The sequence below is a fragment of the Halyomorpha halys genome, unplaced genomic scaffold, assembly GCF_000696795.3.
Source record: "Halyomorpha halys isolate HHAL.00 unplaced genomic scaffold, Hhal_1.1 Scaffold770.1, whole genome shotgun sequence".
Classification (NCBI taxonomy): Eukaryota; Metazoa; Arthropoda; class Insecta; order Hemiptera; family Pentatomidae; genus Halyomorpha; species Halyomorpha halys.
The window spans coordinates 430572-453693 of record NW_027107091.1 but is presented as its reverse complement, the minus strand read 5'-3'; the positions used below and the strand labels follow the sequence as shown (position 1 = coordinate 453693).

The 23122-nt window shown below is 30.3% G+C and overlaps 1 protein-coding gene across 1 annotated transcript in view; it reads left to right on the top strand.

Annotated features, from left to right (window-relative positions):
* The window catches only part of LOC106686063 (potassium voltage-gated channel protein Shaw), a gene marked incomplete in the record, with an annotated part of 559367 nt that overhangs the window by 273126 nt on the left and 263119 nt on the right, over positions 1-23122 (top strand). The window contains 1 exon segment of the mRNA XM_067045426.1: positions 16224-16433. Within this exon segment, the coding sequence (XP_066901527.1) occupies positions 16240-16433 (194 nt within the window).

The window sequence follows — 23122 nt, the reverse complement described above, 5'->3', positions numbered from 1 at the left end:
CAGTCATGCAGGTATGACGGGAAACGAACTGGCTGACACAGCTGCCAAAGAAGCATGCACCCTATTTCCAGTACCTGGTTGTAACTTGGTGCTGTATGATTACCATAAATCGGTTCTGACCCAATGCAAGGAAGCATGGCGCTGTTTTTGGTCCAAGGTACCTGAAACAAATAAAATGAAGACAATACTTGGTGATACTAACCTATACTGCCAATTATCGAAAATCGCCGAGAACAATCCAGCACAACGCGACTCAGGATCGGACAACAAGATTAACACACAAGCACCTTCTTGAAAGAAATCCTTCACCGTCATGTTATAGTTGTAAATTTACCCTGACGATGGAGCATATCCCCTGGAACACTTTTCGCGGCTGGAATCATCAAGAACGTCTTTTGGCCTCCGGGGACAACGTCAAGCCTTACTGCCACAAAATTGGAATAATTTGTTTAAGTTCCTAAAGGAGAACAACCTGTACCAGGAAATGTAACCACGAACTCTAGAATACGGTGCCTCTAACCCTGTAGTTCCATATGGAACCTAAAACAAACATTAAGCAAATAAATTAACTTACATATTTTATAGGTTTATTTCGACTTTGGTAACTTAATTAAATATTAATAATGTTAAATTAGTTTATTAGTTTAATTAACAAGTCCCTATTATTGTAATAATTGACGCTAAATTCAATATTCAAAATGTTTAAATTATACATTTTGAATATTGAATTTGAAACAATGTCAATAGAAGACTATATCAAAAAACGGTCCATAAAATTCCACTCCCAGTTAACTACAGTTAAAGGTACAGTGGCCTAGAACTCTTGCCGGAGACTGAAGCCAAAGCTTCTGAAGAAAACCCTCTTATATAAATCCCATATTTATCAATTCTATTATTGATATTACTTCTCTTTTATTTATTTATTCTTTCTTTTCGTCGTTTACTGAAAATTTTTTTCCCATTAGAAGTCAATTATTTATTTTATTAAATCCATAAATGTCATTATTTTTGTGATTCACTTTTCTTTTTTTCTCTTCTTAAGAATAATTATTTTTATCAATTTATTCTATTTTAATTATTTTTTTCTGATAACATTGTAAATATTTGAGGTATCTTTTGCACGAGACTATACCCTCCCCCTCCCCATCCCTATAATCAAGTGTTAAAAAGAAAGTATTACTGTTATATTAACCATGTAAGTCACACATGTATTTAATATCTAAAATTGATTTTTAAAATCAATAGCTACTAAAGTTATAAACGTTGTAGCAGAGGCATATAATAAATTTCCAGACTTTATTTACACTAAATGACTCTTTGTAGGTAATAGTAAATCACAAGATAGGAAGCCTGAAATTAGAACAGATCACATGTAATTACAATTTAATGCCCAACCAATATTAAACGTTGTTATATACCACGCCTTTGTGTAATCAAACCTCCAGGCTTTATGGCTTTATGTATTATTTTATTACAAGCAATAAAAGTTTTACGAGGTCCGTAGTTTAGTCTTTATTCTCATGTAATTGAACACGATATTTCTCTAATATTCAATTTAAATGCTTGGAAAATTGAGGAAAACAGCGTTAAATTTAATACGATGCATTCTAACACTTTATTTTAAAACAACCATGTCACATTCATTGTAGTTATTTTAGTATGATACAAGCTTTCTTGTTTGTGATTGTAATATACTCCATATTTCATATCATTTATGGTTTTTACAGAAACCTGAAAAAAAAATATGATGTTTTATATAAACTCCCGCTTTTTAATTCAGATATTCCCGGATTTTCATTTTAGTTACAATGTTGGGGGATATTACCCGAATTAATTATAATTTTCTGCTAAGATGATATGAATGGAGTTGATTGTATATAATGGATTTAAAATGAGTTAAGCATCTCTATTCGTGAATGATTTAAAACGCAACTCATTACATATTATTAAGGCAAAGGGGTGTACTGTATGGGTTAGTTGTTAGTTAAATTAAATGGGATTATAGAAGATATTGTGGTTTACTTGGTGGTTGATTGGTGATGTTCTATTGATGTTATGATGAAACTCGAAGACTGGATCTTCTACTAAGCTCTCTTTTCTCATCCTACCTCTGTCCCTCTTGCCTAAGTGTTGTGATGAGCTACTCACTCGTAGTGAATTGGATATGGGTCAAAATGTTCTTTCTCAAATGAGACTGTATTCACTCTCTTATCTTATACACACCTATTGGCTTCAGAAATCCTACTGTTTCATATGTTTGCCAATAGATAGCAACATCTTGAGGTCTCAATTCAAATTTTTTGTGGGGGTTTCTTCAAACTACCCCATTACAATTTTCCTACTTTATACAAATATAAATTTAATTTAAAAAAAAAAATGTATTGATTTTATAATTTAATTAATGTTGGCGTCAAGATACATTGTACATAATTTATTGGTTATTTAATTAAATGTTGTAAAAGAAAATTAATGTTTATGATCAATTCTAAAAAAAAAAACGCATAAAATTCACATTTTTTAAAATAATACAAGTAAATACGATCAGTTGGCGAAAAAAAGCTCAATGTTTCTTACCCAATTAAAATAGTTCCTTTTTTGGGGTTGGTACCGCATAAAAAAGGATAAGTATAAAACAGTAATATATAAAATAAATAAAAGTAAGAGAAATATTTATATTTCGATTCACCTTTTGCATACATTTGAATACTATTTGTTTATATGGATATTACATTTCTCGGTCATTGACAAATAAAGCACCCACATATAAGGTTGAAATCTGTCCTTTGCCCTGCGGTTGGAGGGAAATAGGGCTTGTTTTAGCTATAATTAAAGCAGTCCTAGGAAATCAAGAGAAGATCAAAGCCGGTTTTATTATTGCGGTCAGGAAGCAGATGTGTCTCTCAACTCGACGCAATATTGTCTCATCAAACACAGTTCCACCTCTGTATATCTTTCGTCTGAAATTCATCGGTCTTTGCTTAGAATTTTATTTGAATGAATAGATATGTGTGTAATAGTACAAGAGCCCAAGAGGGGAAAAAAGGCAGTTATCTCACCCCAATTTTGATTACTTTAATAAAAACTATATATAATTAATAGTCAACATTTATGAATCTGCCAAGTATAGGCAGGGGGAATAAAAGCGGCTGTTTCAAAACTATAAAAAAAAATAATTTTTCATTCGGAGCTCTATATCTTAAATAATAGCAACAACCTTAGAAAACCTAAGAGAATGTTATTTAAAGTAGAGTAAATTTTCTAAAATATAAGCCTTAATAGAGTTATTTACATTAAATAATTTTCAAGATATAGATTTTTAAAAAGCAACATTTAATAAAAATGTATGGGAAATACAGAAAGATCGGTAGTTAGTGAATTTATTTTGAAAAAACTATATCTCAAAAAACATTCGACGTACAGATATCTATTAGCACTCAAATTAAAACTAGTTTAATGAGCTATAAAGTAGTTAATAAAGTTTATCTTCGTAGGAGTAGTAGTTTTCATGATATTTGCTAAAATAAATTTTCATTTTTATGTGCCAAATTTATATTTATATGGGGATAATTAACAACTACAAATTAACATTTTGTCAATTTATTAGGTCAAATATCATAAAAACTGCTACTTATACAAAGATAAAGGTTATAAACTATTTTATGGTAAATTTAACTAGCTTTAATTTAAGTGGTGTCTTACGTTTGTTTGTCTTATGGTTTCTGAAATAAAGTTTTTCATAAATCAAACTTATTTCTGAACGACTTGAAATCAATTTATTTTAGAAAATATTATGAAAACTACTATTCCTACGAAGGTAGAGGTCATAAACTACTTTATAGTACATTAAACTAGCTTTAATATGAGTGCTAATAGACATATATACGGCACATAGTTCTCCACATAGTGCCAGAGATATAGACTTCTCAAAATAAATACACAAACTACTTATCTTTCAGTACATTTTTATGAAATGTTGCTTTTTAAAAATCTATATCTCGAGAACTATTTAACGTAAATAACTCTAAATTAAACATCCGAAGAAACCTTTTGTTGGGTTCAGTTGAGCTCAGCAAAGACTTCTTGAAGTTATTCCACACTTACCCTTAAATTGTCCAAAATGTTTTGACATTTATCTGAATGGATACGATTTATTATTAATTATTTTGATGGTGAAGGATTTTAAGGATTGGCGTATTTAAAAGTTGTAATTTTTTTATTTAATCATTTTTTACTTATTAAGGGTATATGTTAAGGGTATGACTGATTATAATATATATTTTTTAAAAAATGATATGAAGAATAAAAGATGGATAACAATGAGGTGTAGTTTTCCTTCAAAATAAAATTATTGTTTCCACACTGTCATCAACTAAAGCTCCATATAGTTTCTCATGAGGGTGCGTGCCTGCTCAAACACTCTTATCTTAAAAGGAAGTGAAACCGATGTTAACGCAAGCCCCATAATCCTTTGTGCTTGTTTACATGATTGTACTAGGTTATTTAGTGAAATAACTTTATAAAATCAAAACATTTTTATTATTCAAAATATTTATCCTCATTTTCAATACATTTTCCCCAACGTGTAAACAACTTTTCAATTCCACTACTGAAAAATTCAGTGTTTTGCAAAGAAATAAATTTAAAAAATGAGTTTTTTTATCTGAGAATAATTTTTAAAATTTAATTATGAAGGAAGTATTTCAAATTTCATGAAAATTCAATTGAAGATAAGTCTGATGAATAAGGTGGGTGTGGAAGGACTTCGTAACACAGCTCGTTTAGTTTCTTCACTGTCCTGTCTGTTGTGAAACATGAGGTATGGAGTTTTCGTGTAAAAGTATAGGTTCTATTCTGATTAACCAAGTATTTAATAAAAAAATTAACTTAATTTGGTCAAAACTTATTTTTATAAATCATTTAGTTTCTGAGATTGGAGGGGGGTGGCAAATATTTGTCCAGTCACATATTTGCACATTCCAAAAATAACTTTAATTTTCAGGATATTTATTAACACCAGAGAGCGAGTAGCTCAGTGAATAAGGCGCTGTGTTACTATCCCCCGGGCCCCTGTTTACATCCATTAAACCTATTAAATATTGCATATCTTGATTGAATTGTATCATGAAAAAAATAATAAAAACATTGTTTGCATGCTTTACATTATTCATCTTCATATATTTCATGAAAATTTAATAGGAGATAAGTCAGGAGAATAAGGTGGGTGAAGGACAAGAATAAGGTATGGAAGGACTGCATAATGCAGTTCGTTTAGTTTCTTCACTGTCTGCCATAAACATGAGCTCTGGTCACGTTTCCGTATAAGAGTATAGATCTTTTTTAATTAACCAATGCGGGTTGTTTTTTTGACAATTTTTCGGTGCATTATATCAGTATCACTGTGGTACGATGGTGATGGTTTCACCTCTTTGTAAAAAGATAAAATAAATTATTCCTTCCATTTATAAAGAATTATTATCCATAATAATTTGTCTGGACGCAAATTTGGTTTTGGTGTGTGTCCTGTTCTTTTTCGATATTTAATCATTGGCCTGACCGACTTTTTTCTTTTCATAATACTTATCTTTTCTTTTTTTTTCTTTTTTAAAAGCACGTTTCTCTACGGGTTAGTTATCCAAATCTGTCACCAGCCAAAAAATTGTCAAACCACAGGCAAATGGTCAATTCATTACAACACACTCCCCAATCGCCGTGATAATGATTTTTGCAGCTTGGGCTGGCGTGTGGCATAGTTTAAACGCATAAAAAAATTACTGTTATTACCATTATCATATTTGATGTTATAATAAACAATGTGTAATCAAATGGAATGATAGTAAATATTATCAAAAAAAGAGAGGATTAATAACGTCTCATTATAATCTGTAAACATAATAGTAGTAAACAACAAAAGTCCACTGGCCCCAATTTGAATTTATGAAATAATAAAAACATGCCATATGAAATGACCTGAAATCACGCACATTTGACCACACAATTCGAAGGAATATAGCAAAAATTGGAAAATACTTTCTACTCATCTTAGAAGAACAAGAAAACTTCGTTTCACTGTTATTGTTTTAATTTAAAATAATTAATAATAATTCATTTACATGTTACAATACCGAAAAATATCCTTAGCGTCAGATTGTATAATTAATACCATTAAATGGTTCACAGATTAGAGTGGATATTTAACAATCATTATCTACAAGTATTTAAGGGTACAATGAATAAGATTTACTACTTAAGCCTGATACAGATTATTTTTCCAACATCATGGAAACTTGGAGGAGATTCAGATATTTAGCATAAATCAACAAGAGCTTAGCAGCGCATTTTTTCCTTCACTAGGACCTTTTTAATCGTCTTAGAATTTTCAACAATTTTTTTAAGTGTCTTACATCTTTAGATAAATTATAATGTATGTTTATAAGTAAATTGGTGTTTAGAACACTTTCATTCTCTATGTATAATCTTTACATTTTCTTAGAACTGGTTACTATTGTTTAATAAAATAAATTTATCCAATTTTAGTCTCAAACCAATTAATATTTCTTTTTAAGTCCGACGTTTCGGCCAATTCGACCATCCTCAAGGGCAATTTTAGAACCACATCAATTCAAAAAAAATCTTTATGCAGGCTATTCTGCCCACAACAGATTGTTGTGATAAATTATAATAGTGGAAATTAACTGTGATTAAAAGTTTTAATTTTTAATAAAATATGAAGAATTGACAAAATAGGGTAATTGTAGACTTAAATTAATGACCTGGGCGTAGAGCGAGTAGCCTGCATAAACTTTTCTAAAATTGATGTCGTAAAATTGTAATTGGGATTATAATGAAATATCAACTATTGTGAGACTAAAATTTATTTTATTATACAATTTTTTTTTTGATTACTTTTTTATGAATATATTTATTACAGTTTTTATCTATTATATTTTATCTTTATTACTTTTTTTATATTTTATATTTATTATCTTTATTTGGATGTATGCTGTATAGTTATATAGCGTATAGTTATACTCTAATGTAGATAATTGATGAGTTTTTACTTAAAGATTACAATTGAGTAGTACTTATGAGCGAAAATATGATAGATTTTTATGTGTACATATAGTTATTTTATTTTTAATGTTATGTAACCGATCTAGCCCGAACCCGATATTATTCCTTCCATAATAAACTCCCTAACCACCCAAACCCACTTGTTTCTAACCTTGCTTCCTCTTCCATTCCTGGCAATCCTCCAAGGCGCCTGAAAAGAAGATGGCCTCGTGACCTTATATTGTAAACTGTTTTTAGAGTTCTACTGCTGGGTAGTTTCTCTACATCCTGTATCATATCATTATGCCATTATGATCAAATTTACTGGTTGTATTTTTTTATACAGTTGTAAATATCAACAAATAAATTTAAAAAAAAATTTTTTTAATGTGGTTTTTTTATGTTTTCTATTATTTTTAAGTTTATTCTATGTTTGTTAAAGAGGTAAAAAAGGAAAGATGTATTGGGTTCAGGGGGGAAATATAATTAGATATATAGATAAAAAAATGAATAGTAATAAGGAAAAGAAGGATATTTTTTTTTTATAGAAAGAAAAAATAAAACAACAAAACTGATGAAATCAAAAAAATCTATATATTACTTCTATATATTATAAATTTACTTTACTACGCCTATCGAGAAATTCTTTATTCAGCCATGCTGCTCAATTACATTAGGTTGCTACAATACACAGCATACCTACCAATCAATCCATGATCGGAAATCTACACAATATTTATATTCGTATGTTATAACAAAAAAAAATTGTTCCCCTTTTTCCTACACAATCAATACTATTCTTCAAATCCTAATACTACAAATGCTAAATACAATACTAATTACAATCACATTTTGGTTTATTTTATTTCATTCATTTTACTTCTCTTTTCTTTCTTTAGTTGACAATTCTATTCTCCCTATCTCACTCTCTCAGCCCTCCCATTTCCAGTGATCTGCTATCCATGTTCGATCCGTTAAACAAATTATTTTATCAATTTATTTATCATATATTTATCATTAGATAGCAGTGTGGAGTCAAACCAAGGACATATAATAGTCATCGTAGTAAATCACTTTATACTAAGAAACATATGCATTTAAAAAAAAAATTATATAAGTGTACAAATGCAGGGAAATAAAGAAAAAAGTCAGTTAAAGGAAATATTTCAATGAATAGATAGGTTAAAAACAACAAACTGTCCGACTTGGTATAAGTATTGTGTGGATTTAGCAACCCAATACAGTTGGGTATAACAACTTAAGTAACTTTTGAATTAAGTTTTTCTCTCTCTATCTTATCAATTATTCGCCACTGTTCAATTAGTACGTAGCATATGACCTATCCGTTCTGTGGGCGATTTTTAATCTCTCTTTTGACGAAACATTGATTTGTTTATTTAATATTATTTTCTTATTCCATAATGAATAGAAAAGAACTATAGCTGAGGTTGGGAGGTTAGTTAAAAGTTTATATAACATCTTTTAGTTAATTAATGAAGTTTTGTAATGGGAAAATTAAGACTATTGCAGAGATGGATTTGTGTTAAATCTGAGGTTTAACTCAAAACTCTCTTGAAGTCAAGAGAAGAAAGGACTTAAGATAGGGTGATTTTGATAGCCTTTTTGGGGGCCCTTCCTACCCTGCCATCTCGCAGGAAGGGGGATGGGATAACTTTCCGAAATGTGAAATGATGAAATATGGTGCTATTAGATCAACTTTATTGTTACTGATATTTCTGAGCATGTATGACCGGCTTTTGGTGTGCATTTCTCCTGTGCCAGGTTCGGCCCTATAGTTCTAACTAGATTCGTTTCCCATTGAATTGTCAGATAACAGAGACGGATAGTACTCCTGCAGAAACTGCATGTGAGAACTAACAGAGAATGATAGATACAGTTCTAACAATGGATGATGGATTGCGCTGTTACTTATAATCATCCACTTTACCAATAGAGAGCACTGCCTCGTCTAAGTATAATTACATAGAGCGAAAACTTCAAACTTTGTGTGGGCTGAACAATGAACCTTGTTTTTTTGAAAAATTGTTTTCATTTATCTATCTTAATTTTTATTTTAGAACCATAAAATACGAAAACGAAGAGACGATGTAAAAAAGTGAAGCAATATATATTTTTCAATAATAAAATTAATAATGCCAATATCATAAATTTAGTTTATGAAAAAAATGGAAAGTTTGCAATTTCTACGTTGTTACACGGAAAAGTACATTCATTATCAAATTATTGTGAGGCGTTCTTTATAATTTTCAAATAATTGAATTATCCCATCTTATTGTCTAAAAATTCTGGCCAAGAACTTTCATCTTCATATTTGGTTTCATCCTCTTCAGCAAAAATTTTCATACGAGCCAGAAATGTTAGTAATAAAGTTGGGTGAAATTTCATCAGGTAATAAAATTACTCAAGAAACAGTAATTAAAGTAACTTAATTCTTAACATTAATTAAAGAAACTTTATTCTTTCTCTTTTCAGGAATTAATCTGCCCATTATCAAGTTCTAAAATAAAAATCAACTGTTTTACAATTAACATATTGTTATAAACAACAAATTTTACACTACATCTCAATTTAAAAAATAAATTACACATTTACATACAAATAAATTAATATTTTACTATATATACATCCACATCACTAATTTATATCCATTGACAAACCTAAATTATTTTGATATTAATCCAAATTTTCTAGTTATTATTCTTAACTATTTTTTTTTTATAGGTATTCCAAACTGAATATAAGTCCTATTTTTTAAATCCTTATTATATTTTTATTATTATTGCTGTTTTACAAAATTTAAGTTATGAAAACATGTCAACAAATGAAAATATATTTTTATTTGAAAGGATTATTGACATTTTAATTTGATTTATTCTAGGGATTTATTGAATTCCATTTCACTATGTTGTGTGATGTAAATAACATTTGACAGTAAAATATAATATAATACTATTATAATATATATACAAGTTTTATATTATAAGTAATACTCCTACAGTAAAATATAATACTTTACTCCCTGGGAATCATCCAATATGACATGAATGGAAACTGATGAGAATTATAATCATCCTGAGAAAGGATGACATGGATTCATTGCATATTTTACTTGTTATTTTAATATTTTTGTATATATTTTTTTTTATTTTTAGATATATTTATTACTTTTTTTTATCTATTTGTTATTTATTTATTTTTTAGGTGTATGTATATATCTATCGATCACTACTTTTATAAATTATATCATATATCATATCTATATTTATATTCTATGAGTTTATATTCTATTTATCTAAAATGAATATTAGCTGTATTTTAGGTGCGTTTTATTTATGTTAAGAAGGGGAATAATAAGGTGGAAAAAAGAGGAAAGTCACATTGGGTCGAAAGAGAAAATTAGGGGAAAAAAGGATTGAAATGGAAGAAAGATGGGAGAAAAGAGGGATTAACAAACCAAAAATTAATAAATTATAAAAAAATAATGAAAAACAATAAAAATATAAAAGAACCAAAGAGACTAAACAAATAATAAAAAAGTGATATACTATTATTATTTATTGTTTATTTGTTATACCTATATGTTGTAAGATTAAAAAAGAATGTCTGACTAAATATGGATACGTATGCTTTGTAGCTAACCCAATGAAGTTGGCAGCACATCTTTGTTGTTTTTTAATTAAGTTTTTCTCTTTCTTCTTCTCTATTGCTTTACTAATTACTATTGCGTTAAATACCAATTTTATTTATTATTTTTACATAATTTTATCAGATTTACAAATCTTATACCCCCTACTTTGTTTGTAACATTTGGCACTTAAGTTGTAGGATTACAACTGATTTTTTAAATTTAAATTAATTAGAGGAGTTTATAATAAAACTTCATATACCTTCTTGTGTACGAGGGATTAAGTTCTGGTTAACAAGGTATTTATAGGTCTTTAAACCCTCATAAGATGTCTTTAAATGGATGAGCAACATCTTTATTGTTCAGGCGAGATATAATTCCATAAATAAAACATGGACCTAAACTTCGCTAAATAATTACGTAACTTGATGAAACGTCCCTTTATAGCTGGTATTTTCGAAATGACACGTGACGTAAAACTGAACACGTTCCCCGCTTCTATCGCAGACACTCAAGAGAACGGGAAAGAGGAGAATACATTTCTTTGAAATAATAATTACACATCATTAACTTCGAAAATTGAGTTTATAGCTTTACTGAGAACCATGTAATGGAATATTCTTGTTTTGTTAGTCACAAGGTAATTAGTTCGTACGTATATTTATAACATGTCATTAAATTTAAGTTTACTTCAAAATTAACCCGGGAGGTGTGTAGCCGTGAGCAGTCTGCTCATGATGGGATATTAACGCCTATATTTCACTAGCATTTCATCTGTTTTGTTTATTATTTTGTCTACTTGCGGTTAACCCTTTGATGTTGTTTGTTTATGTTATTCCCCTTATTACCTCCTTACTAAATTGGGTATAGAATTTAGTTTGACATCGGTATGACTGAGCGTTTCTCTAACCAGTAAACTTCTAACATGACATTTTTTTTTCTCATTTGAGCATTTTGCTCACCTGGACACCTCCTGTGTTACTATTTTTATATCATGAGCCAAAGCAAGAGGTATTAGGTCTTTTACAAAATTTTGATTCTTCAGCCCCTGATGGAAGAGCTACAATTCACCATTTCAATTTTAAATTTTAATTAAAGAAATCTTGAAGATTTTTTTTTTAAATATTTATTTATTGCTATTTACAATTGTACATTATAATACATTTAGTAAATCTGATCTATATTAAATTGAAGTGCTACAGGCGTGTAGAGAAACTACCCATTGGTAGCACTCTAATGACATTTTACATTAGTTGGTCTCGTGGCCATCTTCTTTTCAGGCGCCTCGGAGGATTGTCAGGAATGGAAGAGGATGCAAGATTAGAAACTAGGGGGTTTGAGTGGTTAGAGAGTTTATAATGGATGGAGTGATATCTGGTTCGGGCTAGATCGGTTACATAGGAAACATTAAGGTCTTTATGTATAATTTTATTTGTGACAAAGTAAGAAGCATTGAGGTTTTTTCGAAGGATTTTGGATTGTAAGGATTGAATACGAGAGGAATTCGAAGGTTTAGTGGAGCCCCAAAGCTCAACTCCATATGTCCAGATTGGCCTTATTACATTCATGTAGATCAGTCTTTTGTAATGTGTTGGAAATTTAGACCGTTTGTCTAGTAAGTGCTGTAATAGTCGAAATCGATGTGCAGTTTCCTGTCTTTTCAGTCTGGTGTGAGGATTCCAGGTTATTCGCTTGAATCTTGAAGATTTAAAAAGCAAGTTCTTAGCTCAAGTTTTCAATCGTCTATTTACATACGTATATTCCATTAACCAAAAAACTAACAAGTAATATTCAATATGGAAACTAAAATGTCTAATTAATTGTATATTCATATTAATCAGTCCATTAGATTTGTAGTTTTTTTAAAAAATAATATAGATAGCAGATATAATATAATATAATATACAAACAAAATTGAAATCTTTACAAGTCATAATAAAGTCAGACAGAAGAATGAAAGGTGAGGATGCAGACTTGGGATCAAAGTTATAAACAATAACACTGAAAGTTCTCTACAACGAGCTTAGAACTAGAGAAAGTTATTTCATAGTTATTTCAAACCACTAGAATATTATTCCAACAACATCCGCCATTTATGTTTACTTGTTTTGTTTTTTTTTAAGTTGAATAAGACTGCTTCATGTTTTAGTCAATGCATTGCCTTACCTCAAATTTGTCAATTTTCGACTGGAAATTAAATAAGGAAACATAAATAGATATTTTTGTGCACATTCATTATATGCGTGTTATTTGAGAAATTTAGTCCAAGCAAAATTTATGCGAAAAAAAAATTCCAGACTTGTGGAAAAACTCTAACACGTGCGATTTTGTTTTATATAAAATTAGCGTTATTCGAATTTTTCTTAATTTCTTTTTCATGATTTAAATTTCTGGTTAGATTTGGTGGAATTAGAAGCTAGGAAGGAAAATATGAAATTACCTGACAACCTGGTCTCTTGACATAACCTACTGCTCAAGTAGTGTTGATATACCGCAGTACCATTAGATGTTTAGCAACGCGCAGTCGTTCATCTGTTACAAGCTTCTTGTAATTATGATCTAGATCGTTCTACAGAAAAAAAAATTAAATTTCTGTCTTTTAGTGGGTATTTTATTTTTTTATTTCTGCTTTATCTACTTTTTATTATTTATTATTTCAATTTCTTGTTTATTTATACTTTTCACTGTTTATGTTATTTTATTTTATTTTATTTACTTTGTTCATTTTTATATAAATTATCTAATATTTTACATCATTCTTAACCACGACATACTTTTCTTACATGTTATCTTATTTTTTTACTCTGTTACTTAATTTTAGTTAAAGTTATAGGTTCTACTGGATGAATTTCATTAAAGTAATTAGATACAATGAATGAAAGGTCTTCTTTCTTATATATTTTTTTTTTATTTTCTTTAATTACTTCCTAACAAACAAACTCACATTATTCATCCTGTATGCACACACCAATTAATAAATATACCACTGTATTTGTTTAAAATTAAAAAAAAATTATTACCTTATTAAATGTATCTTTTAATGTCAAATTTTCTGTTTTCCTTATTAGTCTTAAATTATTAACTATAAACTTAGTGTTGTCAATTATATAAAAAACTAATAATTAAAAATTTCAAACCTAATTATAGATAAGGAGATCTAAACTTTAATATACATTCTTGAAACAAAGATATTTTGGCCTTTGATAACAAACTAAGCCAATTCTCTCTTACCTCTGTTCTACAAAAGATGACTAATCTATTAACAACATTTTTTATACTATATTATATCATTACATTAATGTATTAAATTTATTCCAATAACCAATACTATTGTAAAATATTCAATAACTAAATGATTTAATGTATCTATGTGATGTGTATATAAATTTTTGGTACCTAATTACCAATGTTTTTGTAAAATGTATTGCTTCTGTCATATGCTTGTATGATTTACTATACTAAATTTTTGAATTTTACTGCGTTATTACAATTATCCTTGTGTTGCTCAACCCTGGTTATTAATTTTTTTAGAAGTCTCTCCTATATAAACACCTTCACAATCAGGTTATCGATTTGGTTAATTACATTTTTTTTATTCTTGTTATCAATTTCATCTTTTATATTATTGAGATAATTACCTAATTTATTGTTATTGTATAAACCTAATTTAAGATTATTATTGTCATATTCCATAAATGTGTTTTTAATTTTGTCTGTTACTCCCAGTATAAAAGTTCCTTTTATAATATCCATAATTTAATATTAATAAGGAGAACAGAAAATTTGATATTAAAAGAAGATATATTTAATCAGGTTTTGTGTTTTAACTGAATTTGTTTGTTGATACCTGATGACGAGGTTATTAGATGTAATTAAATAAAATAAAAAAAAAGAAAGTGGATTTTTCATTCATTGTATCTAATTAAATCAATTTTAATTGTTTGTATCATTTTCAGCCCTGATGAAGCCCTGAAACGTGGAGCGAAATGTTTGCTCATAATAAATAGTTTATTTACTATTTGAGTTATTTTTACCACACCCTTATCTCCGGATTAGTAATTTCATAAGGTCAATCAATGATCTAATGAAAAATGTTTAGGATTATTGAAAAAAAAAATACAAATATATGGAACATTATTTTGTAATTTTTTAAAACCCAGGGGCTCTGAACAGGTCCTAATCTGTCCCTGAAGATGGGGGCAAAAAAAGTGATTAATATTGGAGATAATGATCCCCGAAGGCTGTCAGACCTGAGTCCTCCCATCAATTAATCATCTATTAGCAGATTGATGGAAGTCCTTTGGGATTTTATCTCCTTTCCGTACTAGATACTAAAAATCAATCATAATATAAAAAAATTAGGCAAATAACAATAATTGATTAAATTTAAGGGTTTCTTGTAATAATAATAATAATAATAATAATAAATGATGTTTATACAGGGTATTCCATAAATGAGTTATCCTTAATTTAAGGACGCGAGGTAGCATAATAATAATAATTAGATTTACATTAATATGAGGAGAAGATGGAGGGAGTGGGGTCAGCAAAGATGAACAAATTAGCAAAAAATTAAGTAGATTGTACTATCTACTTAGTTTATTGTTATTCATATTTCCTAGTTTGTTTGTTATCATTTTTCTCTTAATTAACGTTTTTATCTCGTTTTTGTTTTTCTGCCCTAGTGAAGAGTCGAAATGTCAAATTGAGGTCGAAACTTTGGCACAAATAAATAAGATTGTTATTTGTCGGCACCATTTAATTGTTTAACTAACAATGAGAACTAAGAAAATGAAATAAATTACAACAAAAATCGCACTGAATAGGTAAGCCTAAAACATATATATGTCTAAATGACGTCATGCCAAAACAATAATGGCTTGCTTTTTTGTGCGGTAAAAAGAAATTAAATTTTAATGAGGTGTAGATAGTTGACCGTAGATTAATGATTGGAGGAGTTTGTCGGGGGGGTGCGGTCAGCCAAGAACAACATAAATAAACAAAACTATATTTATTTTATGCCGACGTTTCGACCTGAGTTTCAGGTCTTCATCAGGGGTTATGGCGTAGAAGGTTGGCCTAAAACTGGCCTACCTTCTAACTGACCTTCCTTACTTCAGTTTTAGACCTACCTTCCACGCCATAACTCCTGATGAAGAACTGTAACTCAGATCGAAACGTCGGCATATAGTAAAGAAATATGGTTTTGTTTATTTATGTTGTTCTTTGCTGACCGCCCCTCCCCCGCCGACAAACTTCTCCAATAATTAAATTTTAAATTTGAATGGGGACTATTACAACATTTACTGGACAAACAGTCTAAACTTTTAATCCATTACAAAAACTGATCTACATGATGACTATTATAAGGCCTTTTTTTTAAAAACTTAATATTTGTCTTTATCGTATCTGAAGGACTGATCGCATGCAAAGCCTGTAGAGTCTTATAAAACCTCAACTTACTCTTCCCCATTTTCCCCTCAAATTGCTTCTTTTTTTTTTATTTACACCAGATTTTTTTTTCCAGATCGTTCTGAAATGCTATGGACGGAGAGAATAGAATAATCCTCAACGTGGGTGGAATAAGGTACGAGACTTACAAAGCAACCCTGAAGAAGATCCCAGCCACGAGACTGTCCAGGCTGACGGAAGCATTGGCTAATTATGACCCTATTCTCAACGAGTACTTCTTCGACAGGCACCCCGGCGTATTTGCTCAAGTTCTCAACTATTACAGGTATTTATATAATTATTATTTTCTAATTACTAACAATATTAAATTTTTGGTCCATAGATGAAAAGCAGGGAATGTATTGGTCGATCACGCTACAAGGGAAGCACTCGCGCTTCTGGGACGGGGTAAAGCAATTTTAACTCCAATAGAAATGAGCAAACCTTTTGAAAATCAAATCAAGGATAAATGGTAATCCTTGTGGAATGAAACCCCAAGGAGTAAACTGAAAATTATTAAAAAGGACGTCAAGCCCTGGGGTACCTCCAGTCGCAAATGCCGAAGAGAGGAGGTTGTACTGACCAGGCTGAGAATAGGTCACACGAGGCTCATCCACTCCTATCTTATTTCAAAAGAAACGCGTCCGAACTGTCAGTTTTTTTTTTTTTTTACTACGCCAAAGGTGGCATTTCTGCCATTTTGTTTCGTACAGCCCAGTATAGTCTAGCTCTGCCGATATAACTCCTGTCTTTAATCAAGTCCGCCGTTGCCGCACATGCAAATATGTGCTCGCCAGTCATCTCATCAACTCCACACAGGACGCAGTCCGAAGATTCAGCCACTCCTATTCTCTTCAGGTGGTGCCGCAAATAGTCATGTCCAGTAGCCAATCTGAAGCATGCCACTGCCACCGCTCTTGGTAAAGTCAATGGAGGGCGCCTCTTATGATCTAGCAATGCCGCCCAGTTCTTGCCCCCACATTCTCCTCTACTCCTTTCCTCTGCTCTTTCAGTTATGGCGCTTCGGGCCATTTCTTCGCCATGTCCATAGTGATAGGAAGAAGCGGCTGTGGTTGGTTAGCCCCTAACCGTGCAAGTCGATCCGCCTCCTCATTCCCAGGTATACCGCAATGGGCTGGAATCCACTGCATTACCAATGCTTTAAGTATTTCTCTTTTACATTGTATGGATTTCCGGCATGCGATAATTCTAGCGTTAGTTGAGGGACGTTCAAACGCTATTGCCAGCAGTGCTGCCCTAGAATCCGACAGCAGAACTATCTTCTTTGCGCAGGCGTGAGTAATCTTTTCTAAAGCTAATGTTTAGCTAATGTAACCCATTACGCAGGGGGCACCACGACCAGGCGATCAACTCCGAACTGTCAGTATTGCAACAATAATTTGACAATTTTTGCCATATTTTCGAAGAACACTCATATTGCACATCACACCTCAATAGCTTAGGATTAAACCCGGATATTTCAAAAACCCTCAGATATGATAAAACAGTGATATTGTTTGTTTTTTTTTCAGTTTTTAAAATCAAAATGTTTACTGACACAAATATAACATCGGACAGACAAAATAATAATAATAATAAAATTTAAAAAATAAATAAAATAAGAAATTAAATTAAACAAATGCAAGAAAAAATTGCGTCAATGGCAAATGATATTTTACGACTCTAAACAAAAAAAAGGTTTGCCTTCCTATTTATTTATTATTATTTTTTAAATATCCTTCTACCATTCATATTTGTGATTTTCTTTCATACTGTAATATTATACAAACAATAATTGTTTCTATTTTTAATTATTTTTAGTTCTAATGTACTTGATTCCTATTCATATATATTATTAGAAGTTAGTTATGATTTATGAGATGATATATTGTTTTGATTATTCTGTTTTCTTTTTTTTTATTTCTCATATTCTATAAACTATTGTTGTTTATTATTTTAGTTATATTTTAAGATGTTCTATTAGTTCATTTTTATTTTTAAATTTCTTATCATACTCTAAGGCACTAATGACTTTGGTCGATGCATGTAATATTATTCTAAAGGGTATGGTCCCAGGATAAATAAATGTTATTGATATTATTATTATCACATTTCTCAGACTGAAGATATTTTTTTGTATTTGACTATTCGGCCTTTAAGCGCTTTGTTCTTCCTACAGGTTAAAGTCATCATAGAAAAATATCAGATCTCTACAGGTATTAACCGACTCTTCAAAATGTAGATACCTTGTTACACGCAGGGAGGACAGGCTAGGTCTGTAGTTGGAGCAACCAACCTTGATTTCCTTTCTTGCGGATGGGATTTATTTGAGGGACGTTGTGCTCCCATTCCTGAGAGATTCTTTCTTGGCCCTAGACTCTTTGGACTAAGTTTAATAGGACTTCTGCTAACCCCGGCCTTAATTTAATTTAAGAAATTCTTGAACTATATTATCGTCGTAGCTAACATCTTCCCCTGTCCTCATCTCCTCAATTGCTTTCTGGACCTCTCAATATCTTCAGTCGGGTTATTTCTTTGCGACATGTTTCTTATCTTGATTTTTCCTTTCTTCCGGATTACTCTTGAACTGTCTTGAGAAATTCCTATTCCAGACTTCCAGTACCTCTCATTCCTCGTCATTCTTATTATTTTGTACTTTCTGGCTCTGGTATTATGAAAATACTTAACATTAATATGGATGGATGGAAAAAAAAAAATGTTTAAAACCGATGTTTCAAAACAGAGATGAAGAGCTGACAAAAGTGGGTTAATCTTTTAGCACGAAAATATACGTGTACAGCACGTAAATAAAAAAGTTTCAAAGTCAACAACAAGAACAAGGATGGGGCAACATACTGCTAAATTCCTCCTCAATACAACTTTGCATGGTAAATGAAAGTTGTGTGTGCAGGAATCGCACCACTTTTACTATGGATTTTGATTTGACTACCAACAGTTTGTTATAAGAACGCATTTATAAAAGGTTGTAATACAGTTAAAATGAAAAACATTTGAGAATGGTTTATTTTGTTAATAATAGACACAATTTTGATCCATTTAAATCTCAACCTTTATTCTTAAATAACTCTCCAACGTTTCGGCTCTAAGGCCGATTTAGAAAAAAAAAAAAGTTATATATGACAAGGGCAATTAGCCTGAAAATTGAGATTAAAAAACCATGACATCAATATTGAAGGTTTTCTCCTTGAGAATGGTCTGAGGGCAAAAACGTTGGAGAGTTATTTAAGAATAAAGGCTGAGAGTTAAATGGATCAAAATTGTGTATATTAATATTAAAATAAAATGTTTATATATCCATTCATAATATTTTTTATGTATCTCACATAAAATTAATAGAATCGTACATAGCATGCAATTAATTATAAGAGCAATGTAAGGGAAATGACGTTAGAGGGGTTAAGGTCTGGAAGATATACGGTGTTGGCTCAAGCAGAGGTTCGGTGACCCAGATTTGGCAAGCGGTATAAAATATAACTAACTGATGGTTATGTTCTCTTTATAATTTATCGTGTCTTCCTCATGTTTGTTTTAGGAACTTAATGTCGTTTATATTATAATTATATATTTGATTAATAAATATTTCATTTAAAGTTTTTGTATTAAACCCCATGGGTTATAGGGTTTGATACATGGGGGATAGGTAACAATAAAGGGTGAAATATCTTTTAGTGCATTTCAAATGCATTGTAAGAGGGGATTGATGAAACAGATGCGCCTGGAATTTAGAAAATGAGTTGAGTCTATTGTCTGATTATAGGGATCATCAGATTTCGTATTGTCTGTTTAAGTAAAACTTCTTTACTGACGCTCTACATCTCAAGAAAAAATAATATACAGGAGTAAAATGGCTTTATGAAGCGAAGATAACGCTGATTAACTCTACCAGAAAAAGTTTTAAATTGTGATATAATAGTAGGAGGTTAGAGGAGCTTTACAAACCTAGAACTGCCGGTCAGATTGAGTGGGCTCATGTTTCAATATAAAAAAACATTCCTGGTAGAATTGACTTAGTAAATGGCTGTTCTACTCTAATTATTATTTTTATTATGGAACTCCATTCTGCCCTAAGCTATAAGAGGGAACGCTTGATCATTATTAATAAAGTCTTAATACAGTATTTCATTTCCAAATATTTCACTTCTGTCGGTCAGTCCCTAGACCCACAATTTATTATGCTGTCAGGATAATTTTTATTTATCTGGAGTATAACATTAATAAAAAAAAATGATTACATAATTAAATTAAAGCTTTCGTAAATATCATTACTGGGTGTTTCTAATTACTTTATGATGTTTTAATAGACCTTATGAAATTAATTTTAATTAAATTAAATTAAATCATATTAAAAAAAAAAATGCGAAATTTGTTAAATAATCAAGTAAAAATGGTGTCTTCAATGAATGAAAATAATAGCTTACTTTCTATATAATCTTTTCAATTTTTTGAAACTGGTTCTATAATCTTTCGGGTTAGTGCTGTAATTAAAATAGATTTAATTTTAATAAAACAACTAATTTTTGTCAATCTAGAATCAGAATTAGACATTAAACTTCTAACAATTTATTTAACAAGTGATCGCTGGACAATTCATTAAAAAAATAGTGAATAAAGAGTATTCATAATTAAATGATAAAAACTAGAATTGAATATGGTTTGTCTATAAATTCCATGAATGCACCACAATTGCTTCCACCAGGAATGATTTGTATAAATTGAGAATTTTTTTGAGAAAGATATCAATCAATTACTAATTTAAACATTAAATCATAACCAATTAACAATAATAATTTTTTTTTAAAAATTCCATGTACTAATATTTTTCAGTCAAACACTCTGGTAAAATTGTTACCATTGTCTTTTACAAACATTACTGTATCTGCTAGTGATGTGATGTATACCATCATGTTTGTAGCCTACAGACAACATATAACCAATTAGCAATTACAAAATTTAAAAAAAAAATACATGATATTAATATTTTTCAGTCGAAAACTGTAGTAAAATTTTAACCTACGTCTTTTTCAAACGGTCTTAAATCGTAATACATTATAATATCCTAGTATACAATTACTTCTCTTGTAATTATCCATGAGTTTTCAATTTTGAAATGTAACTTGATTTATATTTGATCTATATGTTTAAAAAAAAAATAAAAAGGACGTGTGTATGCATGCAAGATAATTCAGGGATATTAAAGGACAAATATTAATTGCTCCTATGACTGAATTTTACAATAATATTTCCTTTTTCATTTTTTTTTTTTATTATGAACTGAATGCTTGAATGATTAGTACGAAAAAGTTGAGAGTCCTTAAAATTTTTCGATAGCACATTGAAAGCTGATAGCTATATCGAAGTGAAGCTTTATCGATTATTAACAGAGCTGTTAGACCGAGACGGAGTGATTAAAACTTGGGGAAGCCAAAGTGAAATGTTCTGTTTCCCGTTAGGGCGATACCTAATCGACTTAGCTGATCTAGGATCGGAAAGCTTTCCCAATAAGGTACAATTCCATCGAATCAAACTCTCCAGTCAAACTCCTTCATAGCATTTTCTTTAAAAATCAATTACTATATCTTATTATTTAAAAAAAATATTTATAGAAATTTTAATCATATAATTATTGAATTTAACAATCTCACTAATATAAAATTAATTACCGTGGTTAGTTTTGGAAGATCTTACATCCAGGAATTTTTTTTAATCTCCTCTCGTTGTTGGTGGACATGTGAGCTGTATCCATGTCTCTTATAGGTGTGACTGCCGTTGGCAATGAGTACTTGAGTGTTCGTCTAGGGTCCGATGGCGTATTTTTTTTTCCTAAACATTTCAGGTCATTCCAGACATACAGGAGGGCGGGTTCTACTGGGTTTCACCCTATCCTAACCTTGGGTAGGTGGTCAAGTTCTCATTTCATGAGACCGCCATAGAAATTAAAATCATCCGCCCCCCCAGGTGGGATTAGTACCGGAAACACTGCAGTCTGAGGCTACTGAAGTTGGCGCTTTGACCCCCTCCACTACAAATGTCTCCATTTGTATGTATATAAAAAATGACCTTGAATTTGATTTTCCGTGATAGTCTTCATAGCTCCATGGGTGGTCCTTACTTGTTCTTTACTCATTAATTATTTCTTGACCTTTAATCATTCTCAACTTACTTCTTTATTTTCCGTCGTTTAGTGTGTTAAATTTTGTTTTTTTCATATTTAATTTTCTCTTTTTACTTTTTATGTCTCCTGTTCATTTGTAACTTTATAGTTTGCGTATTTTTTTATATTCTTATCACTGTTTATTTTATATTAATACTTTTTTCTTCCATTTGTTTGTAATTTTATTTAATATTTCGACTATTTATTTAAATAATGGTGTCCACTTTTTAACTCCTTAAGGTTATTTGAGTTTCTATTAATGTAATATTCGTACCAAAGTATCAAATTAGGAACGATGAGTATTTTAACATTACAATACTAGCTGAATATAGTAGTCTAATAAACTCATAACAGAGGCAGACTAGCTTAGCACGTTCAAGCAGGGGTTCGAATCCGGCCGTGGCAAAAAATTATTTATTCTGTTAATTTAGACGTAGATCTACGGTGGGGTTTGGGGACACTCCTAGAACTCACGGCTAGTTTTAAAAAGTAGTGCGCTTTATTTGTGAAAATGCCTGGCGTTTGAGCACGGTTCTCAGTAAATCACCTCTTCTTTTTTTTTTTGTACTCCAAGTAGTACAAATTAAAAAATATATATATGAATGGTATCGTGTAGAGCGATGCCCTTCATATGTTATTTTTTTCTATTTATTTACATTTTTCTTCGAAACAGATAATATCGGTTTTGCGATTTATTTTTTCAGTGAATGCACCCTATTACGTTTTCAATAGAACACTACCTTCTTATCCATTTTGTTCTTGACCTCATACCAACCAAATTCTCAAAATTCCATATAAACCTT